At 40.2% G+C, this 25,503-nt stretch overlaps 1 protein-coding gene across 1 annotated transcript in view; it reads left to right on the forward strand.

Annotated features, from left to right (window-relative positions):
* The window catches only part of cpt1a2b (carnitine palmitoyltransferase 1A2b), a 59,839-nt gene extending 36,949 nt beyond the window's left edge, over window positions 1–22,890 (forward strand). The window contains exons 14-19 of the mRNA XM_003446465.5: window positions 10,671–10,835; window positions 13,395–13,523; window positions 14,094–14,249; window positions 15,532–15,645; window positions 15,756–15,848; window positions 19,790–22,890. Coding sequence (XP_003446513.1) covers window positions 10,671–10,835; window positions 13,395–13,523; window positions 14,094–14,249; window positions 15,532–15,645; window positions 15,756–15,848; window positions 19,790–19,918 — 786 coding nt within the window. The 3' untranslated portion in view covers window positions 19,919–22,890. The remainder of the gene's footprint in view (window positions 1–10,670; window positions 10,836–13,394; window positions 13,524–14,093; window positions 14,250–15,531; window positions 15,646–15,755; window positions 15,849–19,789) is intronic.
* The last annotated feature ends 2,613 nt before the right edge of the window (window positions 22,891–25,503 follow it).

Genomic DNA, 25,503 nt, shown 5'->3' on the forward strand with positions numbered 1-25,503 from the left:
AATGATAAAATGTTTGTGCTCGGGAAGGATGATGATGGTGTTAGTCTTTCATTTTGCTCCAGTCTCTGCTGGTCTGCCCTGTTTTTCACGCCCTGCTTGTCCAACTTTTTCTTCCTACACCCACAAAGAAGACGCTTGTCTCCATTTAGTGTGGTGTCTGCAAAATACTTTCAATTTCACATTTGCCTTTTCCTTGGCTTCACTTTCGTTTTTTCCAGTCATCGTTTCAATGCATTCATTTCTTTTATTTTAGATCATGTTTTCTATTCAATTTTGCATATCCTGGAAACCTGTGAAACTTAGTAGAGCTCTCAAGCACCCACATAACTGTGTTGCTGAATCAATTTGAGAACTGCTTTGACTCTGTACTAGTAGATGGAGAAGATGCCAAGAAATGTGAGACTGAACCAAACCCACTAAAACATAAATGACTGTTTTACCTGTTTAGCAGGAGCAGGTGGAGGTTTACCCGGCGCCGCAGCGGGCGTGTCGGTGGGGGTTTCTCTGTGAATTTCACATTCCTGTGGCAGCGTACGAGGTGCTTGACCAGATTAGAGGTGTAACCTTGTAAACCAAAATATCGGAAACGTTTGTCTGTGCGTCCATAGATGAGTGTGTGTCGTGTGTTTGTTAATGAACCTTTTAATGTGAAGCACTCTGAAAAGCTCTAGGTGGTCTGTGTACTTAGCCATGTCTTTTTTCTTTTACAAATTGTTTCTACATAAAAGTGACCTTGTCTTAACACATACAGTCAGTAAAAAGAGGAAAGAGTTGGTTTCTGAAAGAAGCATAAAGGCTGCTGCTTACTTTTTCCAACATTCACTTGGTCCTCCAACTTCTGGCTTCAATATCATTAAAATCAACAAGAAGCACTTGGAACATAAACTTCTGCCAAGGTGACTCTCTCTCCTGGCAGTATTTACTTTTAAGGGGACAGTGCTGTATTCTGAGTCATTTTGTTTTCTTTTTAAATACTGTACACTTTAAGAAGTTTGTAGTGCCATTAAAAAGTCAGATTCAAGTTTTCTTGTCATGTACAGATAAACAGTGTAGCCACATTTATCCATAATGAAATTCTTTGGCTCGTGCTCCTCAGCTTTACATGAGCATATAGAGAGTGTGCAGTTATATTGAGTAGAAAATAACAGAAATAAGCAGTGGCGACGACGACGAGAGGAAAAAAGTATTAAATATTAGAGAATTTAGTTGGTATTTACAAGTTTGTGCAGGTGTATTTGCAGGTTGTACAAAGTTGTGCAACGAGCATTTAAGTAGCATTTGTTGACGTGACAGTGTGCAGAGTCCTGTAATTGTAATGGTGTGTATGGAATTTCAGCAGTTAAAAAGTCTGATGGCTTGTGGGTAAAAACTGTTTCTGTGTCTGGTAGTGTATGGCGTTATTTTTGTGCCACTATTCTGAGCGCACATAAAAAAATTTTTTGCAGGAGCAAGTGTTGCATTTTGAGGAGACATTTATTTTGAGCGAAGAAAAGCTAAATTTGAGTGAACAAAATTCATTGCTGCGTGCAAAAAATGTATTGTGCATGCTCGCAATGTGTTACTTGCGCTCTCAACATTTCTGCCCGTGCGTGTTCAACTCTTTCTGTACACCGTTATATTTGTGCCACAAAACCAGCCAATCACAGACTTGGATGCAAAAAAAATCTGATTGGCTGTTTTGGTCTCCAATCAGCTCGAAATGACGACATGCAGTATCCCAGAATCCATTTCGTCCAAAACTCAAACGAGGCAGTGGCAGAGGAACACAGAGTGGCGGAGTTTGAAATTTTACTCTTTCTGGGTCACAAAATAAACTTTTAAGATATTTTCATGCGAGAATGGTGCTGTGTAAACTTCAAATATCTGCTCGATTCATCAAGACATCACATATTTGCATAAGATGCCTGTTACCCACCAGCTGACCGGGTGGTCACTCGGGTTAAACATAATAAATATAGAGAGAGAGAGAGAGAGAGAGAGAGATGATATAGATAGAGATCGATAGATAGATAGATATATAGAGATATATCTCTATATATCTATCTATGTATCTATATATCTATCGATCTCTATCTATATCATCTCTCTCTATCTATAAGGCTGAACTGACAAAAAATCACAGATTACACCACCAGGTATTACAGGAAAACCCATAAAGCCTTTGAACTAAAACAAACGCTGTTGTGACAGTGATGTGCACTGTCTTGTTGTTATGTATGATTTGTATCACCTTCATGTTTCCCTCTCACCACATCTATTCAGTTCAGTTCAATTCAATTCAGTTTTATTTATATAGCGCCAAATCATAACAAAAGTCGCCTCAAGGCGCTTTATATTGTACAGTAGATAGCACAATAATAAATACAGAGAAAAACCCAACAATCATATGACCCCCTATGAGCAAGCACTTTGGCGACAGTGGGAAGGAAAAACTCCCTTTTAACAGGAAGAAACCTCCGGCAGAACCAGGCTCAGGGAGGGGCGGGGCCATCTGCTGCGACCGGTTGGGGTGAGAGAAGGAAAACAGGATAAAGACATGATGTGGAAGAGAGACAGAGATTAATAACAGATATGATTCGATGCAGAGAGGTCTATTAACACATAGTGAGTGAGAAAGGTGACTGGAAGGGAAAAACTCAATGCATCATGGGAATCCCCGGCAGCCTACGTCTATTGCAGCATAACTAAGGGAGGATTCAGGGTCACCTGGTCCAGCCCTAACTATATGCTTTAGCAAAAAGGAAAGTTTTAAGCCTAATCTTGAAAGTAGAGATAGTGTCTGTCTCCCGAATCCAAACTGGAAGCTGGTTCCACAGAAGAGGGGCCTGAAAACTGAAGGCTCTCCCTCCCATTCTACTTTTAAATACTCTAGGAACAACAAGTAAGCCTGCAGAGCGAGAGCGAAGGGCTCTAATAGGGTGATATGGTACTACAAGGTCATTAAGATAAGATGGGGCCTGATTATTTAAGACCTTGTATGTGAGGAGCAGGATTTTGAATTCAATTCTGGATTTAACAGGAAGCCAATGAAGGGAAGCCAAAACAGGAGAAATCTGCTCTCTCTTTCTAGTCCCTGTCAGGACTCTTGCTGCAGCATTTTGGATCAGCTGAAGGCTTTTCAGTGAGTTTTTAGGACATCCTGATAATAAAGAATTACAGTAGTCCAGCCTGGAAGTAATAAATGCATGAACTAGTTTTTCAGCATCACTCTGAGACAGGATATTTCTAATTTTAGAGATGTTGCGCAAATGGAAGAAAGCAGTCTTACATATTTGTTTAATATGTGCGTTGAAGGACATGTCCTGGTCAAAAATGACTCCAAGGTTTCTCACAGTGTTACTGGAGGCCAAGGTAATGCCATCCAGAGTAAGAATCTGCTTAGATACCATATTTCTAAGATTTTCAGGGCCGAGTACAATAACCTCAGTTTTATCTGAATTAAGAAGCAGAAAGTTAGCGGCCATCCAGGTCTTTATGTCTTTAAGACATTCCTGCAGTTTAACTAATTGGTGTGTGTTACCTGGCTTCATGGATAGATAGAGCTGCGTGTCATCTGCATAGCAGTGAAAATTTATGCTATGTCTTCTAATGATGTTGCCTAAGGGAAGCATGTATAATGTAAACAGAATTGGTCCTAGCACTGAACCCTGTGGAACACCATAATTGACCTTAGTGTGTGAAGAGGACTCTCCATTTACTTGAACAAATTGGAGTCTATTAGATAGATATGATACAAACCACTGCAGTGCAGTACCTGTAATACCTACAGCATGTTCTAATAGCTCTAATAGGATATTATGGTCAACAGTATCGAACGCAGCACTGAGGTCTAGCAGGACAAGCACAGAGATGAGTCCACTGTCAGAGGCCATAAGAAGATCATTTGTAACCTTCACTAAAGCTGTTTCTGTGCTGTGATGAGCTCTGAAACCTGACTGAAACTCTTCAGATAAGCCATTCCTCTGCAGATGATCTGTTAGCTGTTTGACAACTACTCTTTCAAGGATGTTTGATATGAAAGGAAGGTTGGAGATTGGCCTATAATTAGCTAAGACAACTGGGTCTAGAGATGCTTTTTAAGTAAAGGTTTAACTACAGCCACCTTGAAGGCCTGTGGTACATAGCCGATTATTAGAGATAGGTTGATCATATTTAAGATCGAAGAATTAATTAATGGCAGGACTTCTTTGAGCAGTTTTGTAGGAATGGGGTCTAAAAGACACGTTGATGGTTTGGAGGAATTAATTATTGAAGTTAACTCAGAAAGATCAATTGGAGAAAAAGAGTCTAACTTAACATCAATGGTACTAAGAGTAGCTGTAGATAATATTACATCTGTGGGATGATTATTGGTAATTTTTTCTCTAATGATAAAAATTTTATTTGTGAAGAAGTTCATGAAGTCATTACTAGTTAACGTTAAAGGGATGGTTGGCTCAGTAGAGCTCTGACTTTTTGTCAGCCTGGCTACAGTGCTGAAGAGAAACCTGGGGTTGTTCTTATTTTCTTCAATCAGTGACGAATAGTAAGATGTTCTGGCTTTGCGGAGGGCTTTCTTATAAAGCAGCAAACTATTTCTCCAGGCTAAATGATGATCCTCTAAATTTGTGACACGCCATTTCCTCTCCAGCTTACGAGTCATCTGCTTTAGGCTACGTGTTTGAGAATTATACCACGGAGTCAGGTACTTCGGATTTGAGGCCTTAGTTTTCACAGGAGCTACAGTATCCAGAGTCGTACGTAGTGAGGAGGTAAAATTATTAACAAGATAATCGACCTCTGTTGGAGTAGCGTTCAGATAGCTGCTCTGCTCTATGTTGGTACAGGGCATTGAAGATGATAACAGTGGGTGGATTATATTCTTAAACTTAGTTACAGCACTTTCAGAAAGACATCTACTTTGATAAAGTCTACTCTCCACTGCTGTGTAATCAATTATTGTAAATGTGAATGTTATCAGGAAATGATCAGACAGCAGAGGGTTTTCAGGAAACACTGTTAAATGTTCAGTTTCTATGCCATATGTTAAAACAAGATCTAGAGTGTGATTAAAGTGGTGGGTGGGTTCTTTTACATTTTGAGAGAAGCCAATTGAGTCTAATAACAGATTAAATGCCATGTTGAGGCTGTCATTTTTAGCATCTACATGGATGTTAAAATCACCCACAATAATTATTTTATCTGAGCTGAGCACTAAATCAGATAAAAAGTCTGAGAAATCAGAGAGAAACTCTGTGTAAGGCCCAGGTGGACGATAGATGATAACAAGTAAGACTGGTTTCTGAGTTTTACAGCTGCGGTGGACGAGGCTAAGCATCAGGCTTTCAAATGAATTAAAAGTCTGTCTTGGTCTTTCGTTAATTAATAGGCTGGTGTGAAAAATTGCTGCCACACCGCCCCCTCGGCCTGTGCTTCGAGGTTTCTGGTAGTTAGAATGACTCGGGGGTGTTGATTCATTTAAACTAACATAATCATCCTGCTGCAACCAGGTTTCTGTAAGGCAGAGTAAATCGATTTGTTGATCAATTATTAAGTCATGTACTAACAGAGACTTGGAGGAGAGAGACCTAATATTTAATAATCCACATTTCACTGTTTTACTCTTTGGTTCAGATGTGGATACTGTATTGTTCTTTCTTTGTGATTTTTTATGTTTAAGTTGTTTATTGCTGGTTTTTAGTTTGTTTTTTGTCTTTTTGGGAGCTGACACAGTCTCAATGGAGATGGGTTTTTGGGGGGTAGCAGGAGGAGAGAAGCTGCAGAGAGGCGTGTAAGACTGCAACTCTGCTTCCTGGTCCCAACTCTGGATAGTCATATTTTGGGGGGTTTAATAAATTGGTCCATATTTCTAGAAATGAGAGCTGCTCCATCCAAAGTGGGATGGATGCCGTCTCTCCTAACAAGACCAGGTTTCCTCCAGAAGGTTTGCCAATTATCTATGAAGCCCACATCGTTCCTGGGACACCACTCAGACAGCCAGCAATTTAAGGAGAACATGCGGCTAAACATGTCACTCCTGGACTGATTGGGGAGGGGACCAGACATCATTTGACATATCCAAACCGATATCAAACCAGCAGCTTTCACAGCTGTGGCTCCAGCAAACATCAGCTGATACTAGAAAGTAATATTAAATAAATTCTAACAACAGCTGATCAAGCTTGAATGTGCTGCTGTTGTTTAGCGCAGCATCCACTGGTTTACTCTTTCTGGCGCAAAGTGGGCGATAAACAAACAAGAGAGAGAAGCCGATCAGCTGATCATTGATCAGTTTCATGATTGAAGTAGCAACAGAAGAGGGAGGGGGAGAAAATGAGAGAAGAAGAGGCAGCTGACAGCATAAAGACAGAATAACTCCAGCTTTGTGTCTTTTTCATTCTCGCTGAAGTCCGGGACGAATCGCGTTCCTTTTCCCCTCAGTACGGATGTATTGTAATTGGTCCAGCTCAGAGTTGATCATGACCAATTGGCTAATCCACCACCTTTCATTGTTTAAACCTGTCAGGAGATTTATTCTAAAACACTTCTTCAGTTGAGAATCAGAGAGGAGAAACACACACTGCAGTTAGTTACTTGCAAGCAAGGGCAGCCACAGTACTCACACAGAAGTGCGGGCTCTGAGACTCGCGCCGTGCCACTGCCCTGGTCTTTATTTATACATCAGTGTGTGTGTGTGTGTGTGTGCGCGTGTATGTGTGTGTGGGGTCAGTGGGTGACCCCGTAAATGACTTCCTAAACCTGCTGACCTGGAAGTCCAGCAGTTCATCGAAACAAAATGCACTTAGCCTAAAACTAACATAGCTACGTTTATCCTACCATAAAACAATAAAACAAAGTATGACCTCTCCCATGCTCCCAGGATGTGGGTTTGAATACCAGAACACCCTGGAATGTACATAAAGCCTACTAAAGATCACACATCCTATCACTACACAATTGATTATACACCTCTAAGCATATATGGAAACTTATATCATTAAAAGCTATGCGGTCAGCTAGTGGGTAACAGGCATCTCCGAAAACGTTAGAGCACTTTTGCAAATATGTGATGTCTTGATGAATCGAGCAGATATTTGAAGTTTACACAGCACCATTCTCGCATGAAAATATCTTAAAAGTTTATTTTGTGACCCAGAAAGAGTAAAATTTCAAACTCCGCCACTCTGCGTTCCTCCGCCACTGCCTCGTTTGAGTTTTGCACGAAATGGATTCTGGGATATTGCATTTCGTCATTTCGAGCTGATTGGAGACCAAAACAGCCAATCAGATTTTTTTTGCATCCAAGTCTGTGATTGGCTGGTTTTGTGGCACAAATATAACGGTGTACAGAAAGATTTGAACGCGCAGGGGCAGAAATGCTGAGAGCGCAAGCAACACATTACGAGCAGGTGCAAATGCAAAAACTTTACATGCGCTCAATTTTTATTTTTATTTTTTTTTTTTTTTACACGCACTCAGAATAGTGGCACAAAAATAACGCCATAGTAGTGCGGGTCTGGATGCTCCTGAACCGCCTGCTGGATGGCAGGAGTGTGAAAAGTCTGTGGCTGGGGTGGCTGGGATCGAGAGGATCTGCTGTGTCTTCCTTGGCGCTGTCTGTAGAGATCCTGCATGGCTGGCAGTTCAGTCCTGGTGATGCGCTGTGCTGATCTCACCACCCTCTGCAGAGCTTTGCTGTCCAGAGCATTACAGCTGCCATACCAGGTAGTGATGCAGCCAGTCAGAATACTTTCAATGGTGCATCGGTAGAAGTTTGTAAGTATTCTGGGGTTCATGCCAAATCTTCTCAGGCGCCACAGGAAGTAGAGCAGAAGAGCAGATAAGGGCATGACAGATGTTTACATGGATTACACAAACATGTAGGAGTATGTCATAGATAATGGGTATTGATTTTTTTTTTTTTTTTTTTAAACGGCTAGAGATGATTAACTTGAGTTTATTATAAAATGTTTAGGTACTGTATACAGTGGAGCAAAAAAGTATTTGTCAGCTACCAATTGTGGAACTTGTCCCGCTTAAAAAGATGAGTGAGGCCTGTAATTTTCAGCATAGGTTCACTTCTACTGTGAGGAAAAAGAATGTAAAATAGAAATGACCTCAATCCAGTTGAGGTCTGGAGACTGGCTAGGCCACTCCAGACCGCATGGCATTCTCCCAGTCCTCCGCTGGATCATCCAGATGGTCTCTGGCCAACTTTAGACAGGCATGGACATGTGCTGTACATGGGGAAATGTTGAGCGCTGCAGGATTTTAATCCATGACGACATAGTGTGTTACCAATAGTAACCTTTGTTACTGTGGTCCCAGCTCTCTTCAGGTCATTGACCAGTTCAACTTGTGTAGTGCTGGGCTGTTTCCTCACCATTCTCAGCATCATTTCTAACCCTTGAGGTGACATCTTGCATGGAGCCCCAGGTCCCCCAGGTCGGGGGAGATGGTCAGTGGTCTTGTTTTTATTCAATTTTCTAATAATTGCTCCAACAGGTGTCCTTAGACAGCTCTCTGGTCTTGGCCATGGTGGAGGTTGGAGTCTGACTGTTTGTAGCCGTGGGCAGGTGTCTTTTATACAGATAATGAGTTCAAACAGATGGCATTATTACAGGTAACGACTGGAGGATAGAAGAGCTTCTTGAAGAAGAAATAACAGATCTGTGAGGGCAGAATTCTTCATTGTTTGAAGGTGTTAAATACTTATTTTCAGCATACAAATTCTTTAAAAATCATACATTGTGATATCTTGGGTTTGGGTTTTACATTCTATCTCTCACAATTTTAAGTGAACTTATGCTTAAAATTACAGGCCTGTCTCATCTTTTTTTTAGTGGGACAACTTGCACAATTGGTGGCTGCCAAATACTTTTTTTTTTGCCCCACTGTATTTATAATTGGGCAACTCATTTTTGAAAATAGATGTTAAAGATGTAGCACATCAACTTTCCACCTTGTGTAATGAAGTTGTAGATGGAGCATGGGTAAAAATTAAAAATATAATCTGTTCATTTAAAAACAGATCTGAGCTAAATAATAGAGTATCAAAAATGGCACATACGATGATGATATGGACACTGTAACTCAGTTTAGAGTGCTTAACTCTACATATAATATAGTATTGATGACGGTGATTTAAATTTGGACCCATAAATAAGAATGGATGTCGACTGGATTTCAGAAAATCATAGAAGTATTCTAGTCATTGAAAGAGACCAACTTCACAATTGAGAGCTCTCTGAATTCCAGACACTGATGAGCGGAAATGGAACATTCCACACATCAGTCTGCTCGGCGGGAATCTTAGATGTCTGTTGTTAAACGATCCACCGCAGACTCTACATTCTGACTGGTATCTAATCTAAAAATAAAGTTGTCCATTTTGTACACTGCTCTACTTTAACTAATACTACCTACAATCACTTTTAAAAGTAGTAAGAATATTTAAAAAATAATAAAAAACGCTTTATCAGTAAAGTATCTGTATTTTTCTCAGTATTACAAAATTACAAAACTGGACTTCCAGTCAACACAAAAAGTTTGTAACATACACACAGAAAACAATGTAATATAACAAAGTAATAAAAAGTACTAAACACGAGCTCAATCTTATCTTTGTTTACAAATGGATTGTAAGCTATCAGGAATCTGCCTTTCATTGGTCTTGGTGATAAAAGGCTTTGATGCATCAGCTGATGGAAACCCCGAGCACTGTTCTTCTTTTTAAGTTTTGTGGATATTATACATGGTTATGCTGAGGATATGTCGGCCAATTTCCACTGGAAATGCCTTTTGGTTAAACTGTCCGCAAGGAATTTGCATTTGCACTGTTACATTTTTATATAACTTTAATGCACATAAAAAAACAGCTGCCTGTTTAAGTGAAAATACATTGATGTTTTGTTTTTTGTTTTTTTGCACTAATAAAGTTGTGGAGTTGTAAAGTATTTTGTCTAGTGTCAATTATATCGTCAGTTATATCGTTATCGCAAATTTTCAAATGTATATCGTGATAAATATTTTTGGTCACATCGCCGTGCTCTAGTACCCATGTTCCACCTGAATAGGAATATAAATTTATCCGGTGAAGACGGGAATAGGACTGTAGCTACAGTGGAGTGACCTCGGCACACTGTGGGGTCAAGTAGGTGTTGCTTTGTCTTGTAATTCATCCACAGAAGAAATGTACAAAGATGGAAGTTAGCATTGGACCAACTGATGTAAAAGACTCTGAGATGTACAGTGATATCTGCAATCTGTCATACTAATCTTAAACAAGAGTGAAACTGACAAAGTACTGTTATTTTTCTTTCTGTGACTTTATTGTATTAATTTTTGGTAAACCATTGGAAAAAAAAATCAGCACGAATTTCAACAGGCCCACATTTTGGAGTAATAGTTTTCCGAATGTTTTATGTGGCATCATAAAAGGAAGTCTGGGTTCGTGCATTCGTACTTCATTTTGTACAGTTATGGATACAGGCTCTGTATGACGCCTGCTCACTCCTTGAGTCTTTTGCTTTCACTAAAAATGGACAAAACACAAAACTGCTACCACCTTTATGTGGTATGCGTTCTTTTAAAGGGCGTTGCCTTGTATGACAACATCTGGGGCTTTTTGACTTTCACCCAAAATCTTGTCACGCAATGCTAATTTTGCAGTGTGATTGTCTGTGTTTCAGGTTCAGGCTCAAGTCAGCAGTTCCCTAGCTGTTGCACAGGCGCTGGCAGATGATGTTGACTGTCACGTGTTTCCATTCAGAGAGTTTGGCAAAGGACGAATCAAGAAATGCCGGATCAGCCCAGACGCCTTCATCCAGATCAGCTTACAACTGGCATACTACAGGGTAACACACAGTGAAAGACTTCTCAGTTTCCAAATCGAGTCCACAGCTGAATCTTAAGTCATACTGTACTACAGTCAAGTTACAGTGGGGCAAAAAAGTATTTAGTCAGCCACCGATTGTGCAAGTGCCCCCACCTAAAATGACAGAGGCCAGTAATTTGCACCAGAGGTACACGTCAACTGTGAGAGACAGAATGTGAAAAAAAAAATCCATGAATACACATGGTAGGATTTGTAAAGAATTTATTCGTAAATCAGGGTGGCAAATAAGTATTTGGTCAATAACAAAAATACAACTCAATACTTTGTAACATAACCTTTGTTGGCAATAACAGAGGTCAAACGTTTACTGTAGGTCTTTACCAGGTTTGCACACACAGTAGCTGGTATTTTGGCCCATTCCTCCATGCAGATCTTCTCGAGAGCAGTGATGTTTTGGGGCTGTCGCCGAGCAACACGGACTTTCAACTCCCGCCACAGATTTTCTATGGGGTTGAGGTCTGGAGACTGGCTAGGCCACTCCAGGACTTTCAAATGCTTCTTACGGAGCCACTCCTTTGTTGCCCAGGCGGTGTGTTTTGGATCATTGTCATGTTGGAAGACCCAGCCGCGTTTCATCTTCAAAGTTCTCACTGATGGAAGGAGGTTTTGGCTCAAAATCTCACGATACATGGCCCCATTCATTCTGTCCTTAACACGGATCAGTCGTCCTGTCCCCTTGGCAGAAAAACAGCCCCATAGCATGATGTTTCCACCCCCATGCTTCACAGTAGGTATGGTGTTCTTGGGATGCAACTCAGTATTCTTCGTCCTCCAAACACGACGAGTTGAGTTTATACCAAAAAGTTCTACTTTGGTTTCATCTGACCACATGACATTCTCCCAATCCTCTGCTGTATCATCCATGTGCTCTCTGGCGAACTTCAGACAGGCCTGGACATGCACTGGCTTCAGCAGCGGAACACGTCTGGCACTGCGGGATCTGATTCCCTGCCGTTTTAGTGTGTTACTGATGGTGACCTTTGTTACTTTGGTCCCAGCTCTCTGCAGGTCATTCACCAGGTCCCCCCGTGTGGTTCTGGGATCTTTGCTCACCGTTCTCATGATCATTTTGACCCCACGGGATGAGATCTTGCGTGGAGCCCCAGATCGTGGGAGATTATCAGTGGTCTTGTATGTCTTCCATTTTCTGATGATTGCTCCCACAGTTGATTTTTTCACACCAAGCTGCTTGCCTATTGTAGATTCACTCTTCCCAGCCTGGTGCAGGTCTACAATACTTTTCCTGGTGTCCTTCGAGAGCTCTTTGGTCTTGGCCATGGCCTTGGAGTCTGACTGTTTGAGGCTGTGGACAGGTGTCTTTTATACAGATGATGAGTTCGAACAGGTGCCATTCATACAGGTAATGAGTGGGGGACAGAAAAGCGTCTTACAGAAGACGTTACAGGTCTGTGGGAGCCAGAGATTTTCCATGTTTGAGGTGACCAAATACTTATTTGCCACCCTGATTTACGAATAAATTCTTTACAAATCCTACCATGTGTATTCATGGATTTTTTTTTTTTTCACATTCTGTCTCTCACAGTTGACGTGTACCTCTGGTGCAAATTACTGGCCTCTGTCATCATTTTAGGTGGGGGCACTTGCACAATCGGTGGCTGACTAAATACTTTTTTGCCCCACTGTAAATAAAGAAGTGCCAACCATGGTGAGCACACACAGACATTTTGTTCCTTTAAATATTATTGCTGGACAACTGATGTCCAGTCCTGATAGCAGTACTGGAGTAGAACATTAAACAAAAACATCCACCAAAAATAAATAAGGGACCGTGGGCATCCTACACACCATTTGGATTTAGAAACTAGAAAGTAGACAGTTGTTTATCAGTGATATACCATTATTTAATTTACAATTATTATGTACAACACTCAAAGAACACAAAAACATCACAGCTTGTACAAATAACATACTGAGCAGACAGCTCCCTACAAAACATATTTTAAAATATCGTGCCTTCTGAAATCAGATTATTCTTTTCGATACACCCTGTATATGAATTTTGTTGTTAATCTCTGGCTTTACAAGCCAAGAAAACACAACTGCAGGCCTGTATTCAGTCTTTGCAACTTTTCAATCTTCCTGTGTTTCCATGAGACGACCTAAAAACCCATGTGATGTGCATGTGACTGCAATATATCATTAAGGATGGATATTCGTGTTGATGGCGTTAGTGACTTTGCTTATCAGGTGGAGATTTTATTCATTCCTTAAGTCCTGTGTAACTCCTTAATAACCATTTTCTTTATAATGGTAGGCTTTTATCAAAATTGACTTTCCTGATCCCTGGAGTAGTTATCTCCTACCCTTCAAAGGAAGCTTTGCCCCCTTTTTTTCCCTCTTCAATTGTAACACAATATTCTTTTTGTATTATCAAAGTGGAAAAATCCTCCGTTCTGAACAGATCTGTAGCACACACACATATCAGCTAGCATGTCCAGTTTTGCTTCTAGTGCTTCAAACCACTTCTCCCCTCCTGCTTTCACTTTTCTCCTTCCAGGATCGCAGTGGCTTTTGTCTGACTTACGAGGCATCAATGACCCGCCTGTTCAGGGAGGGCCGGACAGAGACTGTGCGTTCCTGCTCCAACGAGAGCTGCGCTTTCATCAAAGCTCTGGAGAGTGGAGAGGTACTGAAGTACTAAAATACTTGTTATTCATTTTTTTTTTTTTTTTAAGTTTAAGCTTAAAGTTGAAAAAGAAAAAATTAATGAATGCAGAGTGCCAGTTGTCAAGGTGCCTGTCCAAACTTAGCTGAGTGAACCAGTGAGAACAACATTGGAATATTGCTCAAGTTCCTCAGCCGTAGGCCTAAGGTCAACAAGTTGGGTAATGGCAGAAAGGATACCATTCAGAGCACCTCTCTGCATGCAGCAGTGAACATGAAAGTTAATGTGCCTGCAGTGTATGTAGAACACACTGCAGGGCAGTACACTGTATTCACCAGCAATTACACACGCACACACACACCATCTAAATCCACCTTTTGTTATTTTGAGTTTAACACTTGGAGTGGGTCTACAGAAATCCAACTGGTAAGCTGTGTGGATCAAACTGTTGGTAGTTATGTGTTAAATCATCCAGCAGGAGCAACATGTGTACACATTCACCCACATAGCACAGCAGCAGTAAGTTCATAATTGCTAGTTAGTACGGACAGGACTGGTCTTGATCTAACAGAAGTTTGTTTGCTTTGACAGACAGAGGAAGAATGCAGACGCCTTTTCCAACTGGCTTCTGAGAAGCACCAGAACCTTTATCGGATGGCTATGACTGGAGCAGGAATCGACAGACATCTCTTCTGCCTTTACGTGGTCTCCAAATACTTGGGAGTGGAGTCGCCTTTCCTCAAAGAAGTAAGCCTTGGCTCGTTTCCGGAGGGTGGCTACATTTAGATGTATTCATAGACTGTTTGGTTTAACAGTCCAAACAGATTAAACGGGACCAACGTGAATGAGTTTCAGCTCTTTCAAAAATCATGACTGTCTTCATATGTAAACAGATTGCATTGATTTAAATGGACGTGCACTTCTTTAGCAGCATTCTTGTTGGACAAAACAAACTTGCAACAAGACGCAAACACCAAAGACTCTGATGTCAGGTGGACAGAAGACAGAGAAAGCAAGTGAACACTCCCATATATCCCCAAGTATGGATGTAGCTTTCAGATCAGAACACTATCCTGATGACGTTATGTCCTCAGGCTCTAGTTTCCAGTTGTACTGCACACAACATGCTTAGTGAGTAAAGAGAAAAAGGATTTCCAGTGACTCTACAGTCTTATTGATGGATTGGAGTTTCCACCATATGACAGTGCAGTATCCCTCAAAGTGAGATCCACTCCTTTGCAAATAGACCCGAACTCTTCCACGGCATGCATTTTTAATTTCTCTTTGATATTTGGTCACATTGGAGCCCGATGAATGTAAAAACAAAGAATTACCAGATTTTTTTTTTTTTTTTTTTTTTTACCTTATTTTTGTTTTTAAGAAAAATAAGAGCCAAATATGAGGATATTCATTTAAAATTTTGATAGAACAGTAGCAGTATAATGTTCTCGTATGTGGATACCAAGTGCTTGTAGAGCAAAATTGAGTATTTTGGTCTAAATAACCCAAAATGTGATGTCCACATATGTGGACGCCAGGTCCTAGGAGGTTAAAGATGCATATCTAACATATTATGAATACATGACTATTGGCTCCCTTTGTGCAGTCCATATTGATCCAATTAAGAGTCGATGTATATAATCAGTCAAGAATGCAAAGCTGTCCTTCCATCCAGGCTGCAGCCTATTCCAGCTACCACAGGGTGAGGGGCAGGGTACACCCTGGACATTTTGCAGGGCTAACACATAGCGACAGACAACCATTCGCACTCACATTCAATTTAGAATGATCTTTTGACCTAACCGCACTAACTGCGTGTCTTTGGAATGTGGGAGGAAGCCGAAGAGAGGCTCCCCGGCCTGATGGTGGAATTGAACTCAGGACCTTCGTGCTCTGCAGCGAAAGTGCTAACCACAGCGACACTCAAAACATTATAATTAGCTTTTGTGGAATTTGGTGTCTTCTAGCTGGACACATCTGCTTCTGCATGTTCACCCCATTTTTTTTCTCATTCAATCCCTCATTTAAGGTTCTGTCTGAGCCTTGGCGTCTCTCCACCAGTCAGACTCCAGTTCAGCAGATGAATCTGTTCGACCTGAAGAACCACCCAGATTTCATCTCGCTTGGTGGGGGCTTTGGACCTGTGAGTGGGCACATTTACATCTTTTAAGACAAGGAGACTAGATAATGTATTTGTGGTGGGTGGTATGTGAGGCGTTAATACGAAACCTCGTGTCTTCACTGTCATGTCAGGTTGCTGACGATGGTTATGGAGTTTCATACATCATCGTGGGTGAAGATATGGTCAACTTCCACGTGTCTTCCAAATACTCCTGCAGTCAGACTGTAAGTAACGTATCCGTGTCTTGGAGTTCAGAGACATCACACACTGTTGTAGGAAATCACATTTACACCAGACAATACTCTCAAGCCTTTTAAACCTGGCACAGTCTTGGAAAGAGAGATCACAAATCCCAGAATTGTAGTACTGGTATTCCGGTGTCCAATACCAGTAGAATTCTCAATAACCAACGTACTTAAACTTTACATTTAAGTCGTTTTAAAACACTGACATGGTCGCTGCTCATTTATTTAAAATTTTGACAACGTGCTTTGATGACAAGACACAGGCTGAAATGTTAAGATGGTTGCCATAGTATCCTGTTGATGTTATAGTGCTTTTATGGTAGCACAACATTAGCATTTGGTGTTACCCGTTGCAGAAATTTTTGTTGATTTCTCAATGGCAGTGTCAGCTTTCTCAAACCCAATGGAGATGTGCATTTCAGGATAACATACTGTGAACTGAAACATGCTTAACTTGAATTTTTTTGAACAGATCTGGGTGTTGGCCTATTAGGTACTTCACTAAATTGGAAGTATTTCCTCCCTTGGTGCAAAACAACATAATATTGTTTGCTTCACGTGACTGTGTTTTCTTGGGTCAACCTTAGCCCCACCTACCCCTGCCCAAACACAAAGCACTTGCATAGATGACTCTGCCTTTTCTTATCAACGATCCAAAACAAAGCTATTGTGACAGCTGCACGCATAAAACATAACACATAACTTCACAACTTCCACATATAGTATTTGCTTTGTCGTTTTGCAAGGGGTTTTTTTTTCCTGTGCTGCTGGGGTTACTACTATAGATAGACTAAAACAGTTGTAGCTGTGTGCTGCCTGCTTCAATACTCATCAGTACACAGAATTGGGTTATTGAATGGTACCGTAAGTATCTGTCAACTGACATTCTAGTGTGGCATTAGTAATCATTTAAAAGAACATGTAAATGGTAAATTGACTGGTTCTTATATCGCACTTTTCTACTCTCCCAGAGTACTCAAAGTGCTCTATACAACATGCCACAATCACCCAAGCGCTGTCTTCTATGTTTTTAAGTGCCTTCTAACTACCATTCACACACATTCATACTCCAATGGATGCATCGGTTAGTATCTTCCCCAAGGATATTTGGCATGCAGACTAGGGGGAGCCAGGGATTGAACCGCCAACCTTCCAATCAGTAGATGACCTGCTCTACCTCCTGAGCTATAGCCCCACCCCATGTAACACATTTGTAAACAAGATGTTTTACTGTGTGAACCCAGCAAACCAAATACAGACCCAAAAAGCCAGGATGTTTATCTTGGCTCTGTCAATCCTAAAGTGTTGGTTTTATGTTGACTAGTTTTTAAGAGTTTTTCTTGGCTCAGATGGACCTTTGGATGAGTCCCTACTGTACAAGTTAGAAGTTGGTTCTCTCTATGACAGCGGTCCCCAACCTTTTTTGCGCCACGGACCGGTTTAATGTCAGACAATATTTTCACGGACCGCCCTTTAAGGTGTCACGGATAATACAACAAAATAAAATTATATGACCAAGACCAAAACTGTGGTATTTTGTAAATATAATAATAAACGCAAATTCACTGTGTAATTGAGTAACTTTATTAGCACCGTCCTCCTGAAATGTGCCAACAACATTGAGAGTAACGTCCTCCTCTCTGCCCCTAATGCTCTCTGGTCGCTATGGTAACGCATAAATATTTCTTTCAAAATAAAAACTACAACACGGGAAAAGACCGAGGGAAACTGAGTTAATGATGAAAACCCTGAAAACCATCAATTTTACACCCAAGCCTCAACTAGCGGCCCGGTACCAAACGACTCACGGACCGATCCGTGGCCCGGGGGTTGGGGACCGCTGCTCGAAATGGTGCCAAAACTGAATCCAACTTTTAAAAACATGGCTTTCTTCAGACTTCCAATCCTTTAAATAGCTGAAATTTCATGCTTGAAGCCACCTTGACGCTTGTGCACCTCTCATCCATTTACACAGTAAACAAACACTGAGTATTATTTGGTAAGGTTGACATCACACATCAGCATGACCACAAACGGTGAAGGATTTTTCAATGTTTGGGGTGGGTTTGTGGTTTTAAATGACACACAGTTGTCACTGAATTTTCACAGAATCATTTCACAAGACAGGCTATGATGTCCTGTACACAGGGTATGGGAAGGAAAGAATGTACCCTTTCACTCATTTTCACTTCCTTTTTAATCATCAGCTCTTCATAGTCAACACACATCCATCTAAAATCTTTTTTCTTTTTTTTTTTTATTTCAGAAGAAATGCCAAAAACAGCCATTTGATTTTTACCTGATGATCCTCGGAATTCTGAACCTCAATACCAAATCTTTCTGCACTTAATGTGACTTTGGGTTGATTCCAAGTGTGCAGCAAGCTTTGATGGCGTTGTCAGCAACAACAAAAAAAGTCTAGAAAGATGAAAGGCTTTTTCAGAGGAAAACCGCATTGGATTTCCAGTAAAGTATGCATCTGAGGATGAGAAAAGGGGAACCGTCTGCAAACTGAGGACATCAATTTAGCTCCATTACTAAGCTGCTGTATTTTATTTATTTTTTATTTATCATCAGTGTAGACAACTTAGTTCGTTTGCACAGCACAGGCAGGACTCGTATCAGGCCTAAATGTTAGTTCTGGTTCAAAATGGATTACCTGAAATTAAGAAACCTTCAGATTTTGGGGGTTTTGGGAACAGAAAAAATGTATCTTAGGCTTGTATCTAAGCTTAAATGAAACCCAACTCACAAAAGGATAAAACCCTGGGAAGTTTCCTTTTGAAAAGTCAAAAAGATGTCGACTTTATCCACTTAACAATATTTCTGTTTTGCTGGTAATGAAAAGAATGCGTCAACATTTTTCGAATGGGGCAAAAACACGACGATGAACCGGGCCTCACAGTGGTAACTTATTGTGGGAGTTTTCACAATAAGTGCACAATCTTGTTAGAACAGAGTTAAATATTAAATATTATTAAATATTAAATGTTTGGATCCCTAAAATACTCAGTTTACATGAACAAGCAAACGTGACAGTAGGGGCGGTTGAGGATGCATTGAGAAACCTTGATTTCCCTGGGCTTCTCGGGAAATCAATCTTTTTGATTAAAGGACATTATAATGTTTGGACTGAGTCTTTTCAGACAGAAAGACGAGACATGATTTGAAAACATAACCTCTGACAGGAAAAAACAATGACACAACATTTGTTCCTGTTTTTTCTGAGAATGTTTAGATTCGTCTGATTCACTTTATGCAAAGATGCATTTAAGCATTTTCTGACAGTACTTGGATTTTGGAACGAGAACTCGGTCCTGTTTTAAAGCAGTCTGTCATGCCCTCCAGTTCATGGAGTTGAAACTGATGTGCACTGTTTAAGGCCTATTCAGTTTTTCATCATGTGGCCTTGACGTGACATACTTTTTGTTACTCAGTCCGGTCCCTGGCCAAAATGTTCCTCAGATGAGCCTCTGGTTTTGCAGAATGCACTCATTGTGCAGTCAGACTGGAATTCGGGACATTCAGATTTGTGAGTGGGTTAATGCCTCACACGTTGTGTCCTTTTCCCCGAGCTTTTAATGTGTGTTTTGGTGGCAAGATTGTATAGATGGGTTTAATGGTTTTTAAGAAGGGGCCACATGAATGTTGGGACCCAAGGACCCTTGAAATGAAATTGAAATTAATGTATGAGATCAGTGTCTATAAATATTTTGTTCTTTTTATTTTGAAACTCGCTAAAAATCCCTTGTTCATTCTAAAGAGGGTTTGACTTCTCACTTCTCTGTCCATGTTCTCTTTCTGCCTTCTTCTGTCTCTGTGGTTTTATTTATGTACCCAGTAACACGTTTGTCTGCTTTTTACACTTCCCTTTCACTTCTCAATACTTACTTTTTCTTTTCTTTTTTTTTCCTTACCAGGACTCTCACAGGTTTGGAATTCAGATAAGTAAGGCTATGCAGGACATCATGGCTCTTCTCTCAGCTGACCCCAAAACCTCTTCGTCATCCAAAGGCAGAGGCCATCCGCAGACCAAGAAGCTCGAGTAAAATCAAATGTCGGCCGACTATTTCCTTAATGATTCCGAACCCACAATGTTCAAGCACAGGTCAACGAGACATTAATTGACGGAGGGAAAGTCGGGGCCAAACAACAGAGAGCTTGTTTCGTAGATACAGATCTTTCGTCTTCTGCGGTCTTTAGACACAACAAACATTAACAGCAGCCTTTTACAGGCCAACAGATTAACATAACTACTGTTGTTGTCCTTTTTTTAAAACCTCCCACTCAGTGACAAAAGATAAGCCACGACGCTCCCGTACCTCATCCATTCGGAAGCCTCTTGTGCATCAGCACTAAACACACAAACCTTCTTGTATTCTGAACTTTAAAAATTCAACTTTTTAAAGTTACATTTCTCACAGTTTTCTGTGAGAATATGAAAATCTGTGATCAGCAAAATATATATTTATATGTTGGAAAAAATGGGGGCAGATGTCATCACTTGAGGTTGGAAATCTTTGGAGGCAGAGAAAGTGAGACAAATGTCCCTGATAATCGGCGGAAAGCATTAAGACGCCTTTAATCTCACTCAAAGTGAAGAGCGCACTGACACCATTCATTGCAATATGATGTTGGAGGTTACTGTGCATGTTGAAGGGCTTTGTTAAAGTCAGTGGACACCGGAAAGGAAAAAGGAAGTTCTGGCCAAACTGCACTCATTTATTTCTTTATTTGCGGTTGGTTTATCAGCTGGGAGTGAAGGTGAAAGCCTAAGTCTAGTCTCCATAAACCTGGTGGAATTGTTTGATCACCTGATCTCCAGATAAGAGCAGTACATAAGCCTGAATCCAATAATTAACGTTTTAGTTTAATTTTTAAAGCCGTCAGAGAACAGACTGTTCAGCCGCAAAGCACATCGCTTTATATGTGGCCGAGTTTAAGGGAAGCTTTGGGCATCAAAGCCGCATTTTAAAATGATTGTCACATTTTATTTGTTTTTAATGCTGTGTTTTTAGTTTGTTTGCTAGCGTGTGGGCTTTTTCTTCACTTACCTTGCTGGTGCTTAGCCACACTCTGCTAAGGCTTGTTGATACTTACAAAACACTGCTCATAGTAGTGCAAGTAAGAGTCCTGCATTCAAAGATCTGCTCAAGTTCAAGTATTATCAGTAAATGTACTTTTGGATAAAGATGGCAAAAGAGTAAAGAAAGGGGGGAAAAAGTCAACTACAGCTCAGACCTCCAGACAACAAGCTTCAAAAGTCTCTTATCATTTGAAGCTTGTCTGAATTGTAAACTTGAGGTTTGACTCTCCTCACATTCACAGGCCATCCAGTCCAAGAAGCTCGAGTAAAACGGCAAAAAAAAAGTTGGACAAATATTCCTTTTAATTGTCCAGACACTGTCCAAAACACAGCTTAAGAAGACACTAACTGGCATTAAGTAAACAATGTGAGACAAGTTATAACCAGAGGCTTTGAACTTCTGGATCAGATGCAGTGTAACTAGAACAAACGTTAAATGAGACGTCTTTGGCCCAGCTGGAAGATTTCGTGTCGGTTCTCCTTTCTCTATCGGGGAAGTGCTGAGAGCACCAGAAACCAAATGCAAAGCAAGACACAGTGATGAGAAATCGCTGTGAAATGACCGAATGGGCATTCTCTGATGGCTCACAACATCAAGTTATAGCTTTCAGGCTGTGTTCTGTTTGGGATCCAGGGATAACTATTAAAAGTGCAGCATTTTAAGAAGGGAACAGAACAATGACGTTCTTTTGTGTCGTGTGCTTAGCGTAGTGATTAAAAAGGTGAATCTTGTTTTTGATAAATTTGTGGCTATACTTCTGCATTTTAGTAACAGTTGTTACAGGGGTTATGGGAAGAGCAAAATGGCAGCATGTGATCTACAGATGTTGACAGCTGAGAAGACAGCTGTGTTTCTGTGTCCCGCTGCATTCATATCACTTTGTGTGTGAATGTGTGTGTGAATGGGTGAATGACTGGATATGTAAAGCGCTTTGGGGTCCCTAGGGACTAGAAAAGCACTATATAAATACAGGCCATTTACCATTTACTTTAAAAAGTTATTTTTGTTCTCGGTTTGTGCCAGATATTTGTTCCTGCCAGCTGCTTGCCAGTTAAGAGCAGAGTGATGGAAATACTAACAGCCCACTTGTTGTTTTACAATTTTCCACGGGGCATAAAGTGGTCCGTTCCCACAGAGTCTCTTCTCCTATATTCAGGTTTAAGAAACGTGTTCACAAAGAAACTGTTTCAGTGCATTTTTCTCCAATTAGTGCACTTCCTGCAGCAAACCTTGTAACGTGCCTTTTTATTATTGTTAACTGTTTCATTTCTTGGTTTTAAATGTTTTGATGAGGTGTTTGATGTAATGAATTTACAATAAAAACCCTGCTTGGTTTGCTTTCCAGAAACACTGAAACAAAAATATTTTACATTTTATGATAAGAATACTTTCCATAAGTGTATTTGGGAATAATGAGTTGTTGAACAGAAGCTTCTTTTAATGTTGATATTTGGAAATTGCCTAACCAAAAATTTGACGTCACAACCTGCCTGAAAATCACCACACTAGCCTTGTGCCTCAGATGATTTCACTGTTCAGCATAGACAGATTTCTTTTTGTTTTAGGAAGTAACGGATCCGTGTGGCCAGGCTTCTGACACTTTGGATGACAAGCCAGTAAAACAGAAAGCAAAGTGGTAACGGTTAGCTTCATGTTAGGATCCTCAGAATATTTTTTTTCTCATCTTGACTGATTTGTTAATATGTGTGTGTGTGTGTGTGTGTGTGTGTTTGTGTAACCTGGTAACGCTTTTGTAACTGCTCGTGTTGTTTCCTGATTTTTTTTGTGTTGCTGGGTTTTGGGTTTTTTCCCCTTAGTACATCGTTTTCATTCTAAAATGCATATAAATCTGCATTATATGCATTTGTGGACTCTGATCACCTTCCACAGATGGATCTGATGTGTTGTGTAAAATAAAATATTTACTGTCCACACCGGTGTGTCTGTAGCTGATGTCGTATTATTATCATAATTATGTGTTGAATTTATCAAATTGCTTGGTCCAGCTGTGCTTTGGACAGGAAGCCCAGAAGTGCTCCAGTTTTCTGACTGGGTCAGATTCTATAATTAGAACCAAGTATTTATGTGTCTGTCTCAAAGTCACATGCCAGCTGAATAAAGATTTAAATATTTGCTACAGATGATCTGAAGTTAAGAACGGAAGCGAATTCACTGTTGTGAAGAAGTATTTGCCTTCTTTGTGATTCTTATTTATTTGCATTGCATTATTGCATGTTTGTCACACGAATGTTTCAGATTGTCAAGCAAAATTTTAATATTCAAGGATGATTCAAGAAAATACAAAGTGAAGATTTTAAAATGATTAATTGGTTTGTAAAAGTTGCCAAATATTATCCAAACATACTTGGCCATACATGGGAAAAAATACTTACCCTTCTAGATAAAGAAATGCTTTTTGGTTTTTTAAATAATAAATCATGAATTAACTGATTAAATGCACTTATTTATTTAATTAACTGATTTAACTAAAAGCTCAGTTCAGTTTTGCCAAACCCAGGCCTGATTATCCCCAGGTATGTTGCATCAAGAAATCACTGCCAAAGTGAAGTACGCTTTAAAAAAAAAAGCAACACATCTAAAGAAAAGGCTGAGAAATAATCAGTCATCCAAGGGCTACAAAGCCATTTCTGACGCTTTGTACGGTGATGGTGATGATGGTGAGGCCAGAGCCTCAGAGTCATGTCAGCAGGGTTCAGAATTCGGATTCTAACGCAATACGTGACTTTTCAAATGGTTCCAGTGTTGTGGTGAAAAGTGATTGCGGGAATTTAAGCTGTTATAAATGATTTCACCCTAAAATCTGTGAAAAATGTGTCAATCATATCTCTCACAAAGAACATTCCTATCACTGCAATCAGTTTTTGGCAAAGCGTCATTTTTATGTCATTTAGGTAAAAAACATTATTGACATTAAAAATGTGTTTTCCTCGAAGTTTAGCCAAGAGGGCAGCAAAAATTGTAACAACATCACAGTTCTGTAAACTTACTTGAACAGATCAACAAGAACTGGACTGATGACAATATGGGTACAAATAGGCAGAGTGATAAAGATACTTCAAAAACAGGTCATTTCTGTATTTTATATATGCCCCCTTCATGAATCCTGTTCACTACAGTCAATTTACTAATATAAGTAAAGATACTGGACGTAAAAACATCAGAAACCACTTTTTGGCAGATGATCGGGAGGTTATATCTGGCATAGCTACATTTCATGAAAAGAACATAATATCAAACAGTCTGGGGCGACTTTGGAGGTGAGACAGACTGGGGACATGTCTCACGGTGTTCACATTCTAACGCGAGTTAATATGGAAATAATGACTTTGTGGTTTTGGAATGTGGGAGGAGGGAACTTTACAAACTTCACAAACAAGCACTTTTCCATATTGGAGACAGTGAGTCTGCTTCACAAAATCTGTATATATGCAGTATCAATCTGGATTAATGAGAAATCTGACATAATTTTGTTCATACTCCATCAAACATCACAAATGGCCTCGTGCATAGGAAACCAGGCACAGCAATAGCTTTTTTCCATTCATTATGAATAGCTTCCATGCTGGATGTTACCACATACAGTCTTGGTAGTTGGGACTATTCCTGGGATGGACAGATGGAGAATATGGAGGATTTTCAATGCTTGCAGTCAGTTTATTTTCTCGTTCTGTTACTTTTGTTTCCATATGTTTCATGTCAAACCCTTAGAGGTGGATAGTAGGTTGTCTTAAGGCGAACCACGGACACAAACTATCCATCTTCATTACTGATCCAGTTTTTGTCTGCAGAGAGGCCTCATTGCATCCTGCTGATGTGTCTAAATTAACCCAATCTATTATTTCACAATCATAGAGCAGTAGCGAGTCCACAAGGCTCCATAAAAAGTCAGAGCTCTGTTGAGCTAACCATTCCTTCAACATTAACTAGTAATGACTTCATGAATTTCTTTACAAATAAAACTTTAGCCATTAGAGAAAAAATACTCATAATTATCTCACAGATGTAACATTATCTACAGTTACTTTCAGTACCATTGATATTCATTTAGAGTCTTTTTCTCCAATTGATCTTTCTGAGTTAACTTCAATAATTACTTCCTCCAAACCATCAACGTGTCTTTTAGACCCCATTCCTACAAAACTGCTCAAAGAAGTCCTGCCATTAATTAATGCTTCAATCTTAAATGTGTCATGGTCCTGAGTCTGCCGACTTAGTGTTTTGTGTTTCATTATGCTTTTGTTTATTCTGAGTATGTATTCTGTTATGATTTGCCATTTGTTAGGTTTCTGTTCTGTGCCTGCCCTGGTCCCACTTCTATGTTCTGTCTGTCTATGGTGTCACACTGTCTGTTTGTCAATCTGGCTGTTTAGTTCAGTGTCTTGTCTGGTTCTCTGTGTCTGAGTTTCCTGTTTTATTCTGAAGGTCCCCGTCTCATGTGAGTGTGTTCAAGTTTACGTTTCCCCTGTCCTGTCAGTTCTGATTTGTCCCAGGTGTGTTGCCCTCCTGTCTCTCATCCCCTGATTACT

This window comes from Oreochromis niloticus, linkage group LG4, assembly GCF_001858045.2.
Source record: "Oreochromis niloticus isolate F11D_XX linkage group LG4, O_niloticus_UMD_NMBU, whole genome shotgun sequence".
Lineage (NCBI taxonomy): Eukaryota > Metazoa > Chordata > Actinopteri > Cichliformes > Cichlidae > Oreochromis > Oreochromis niloticus.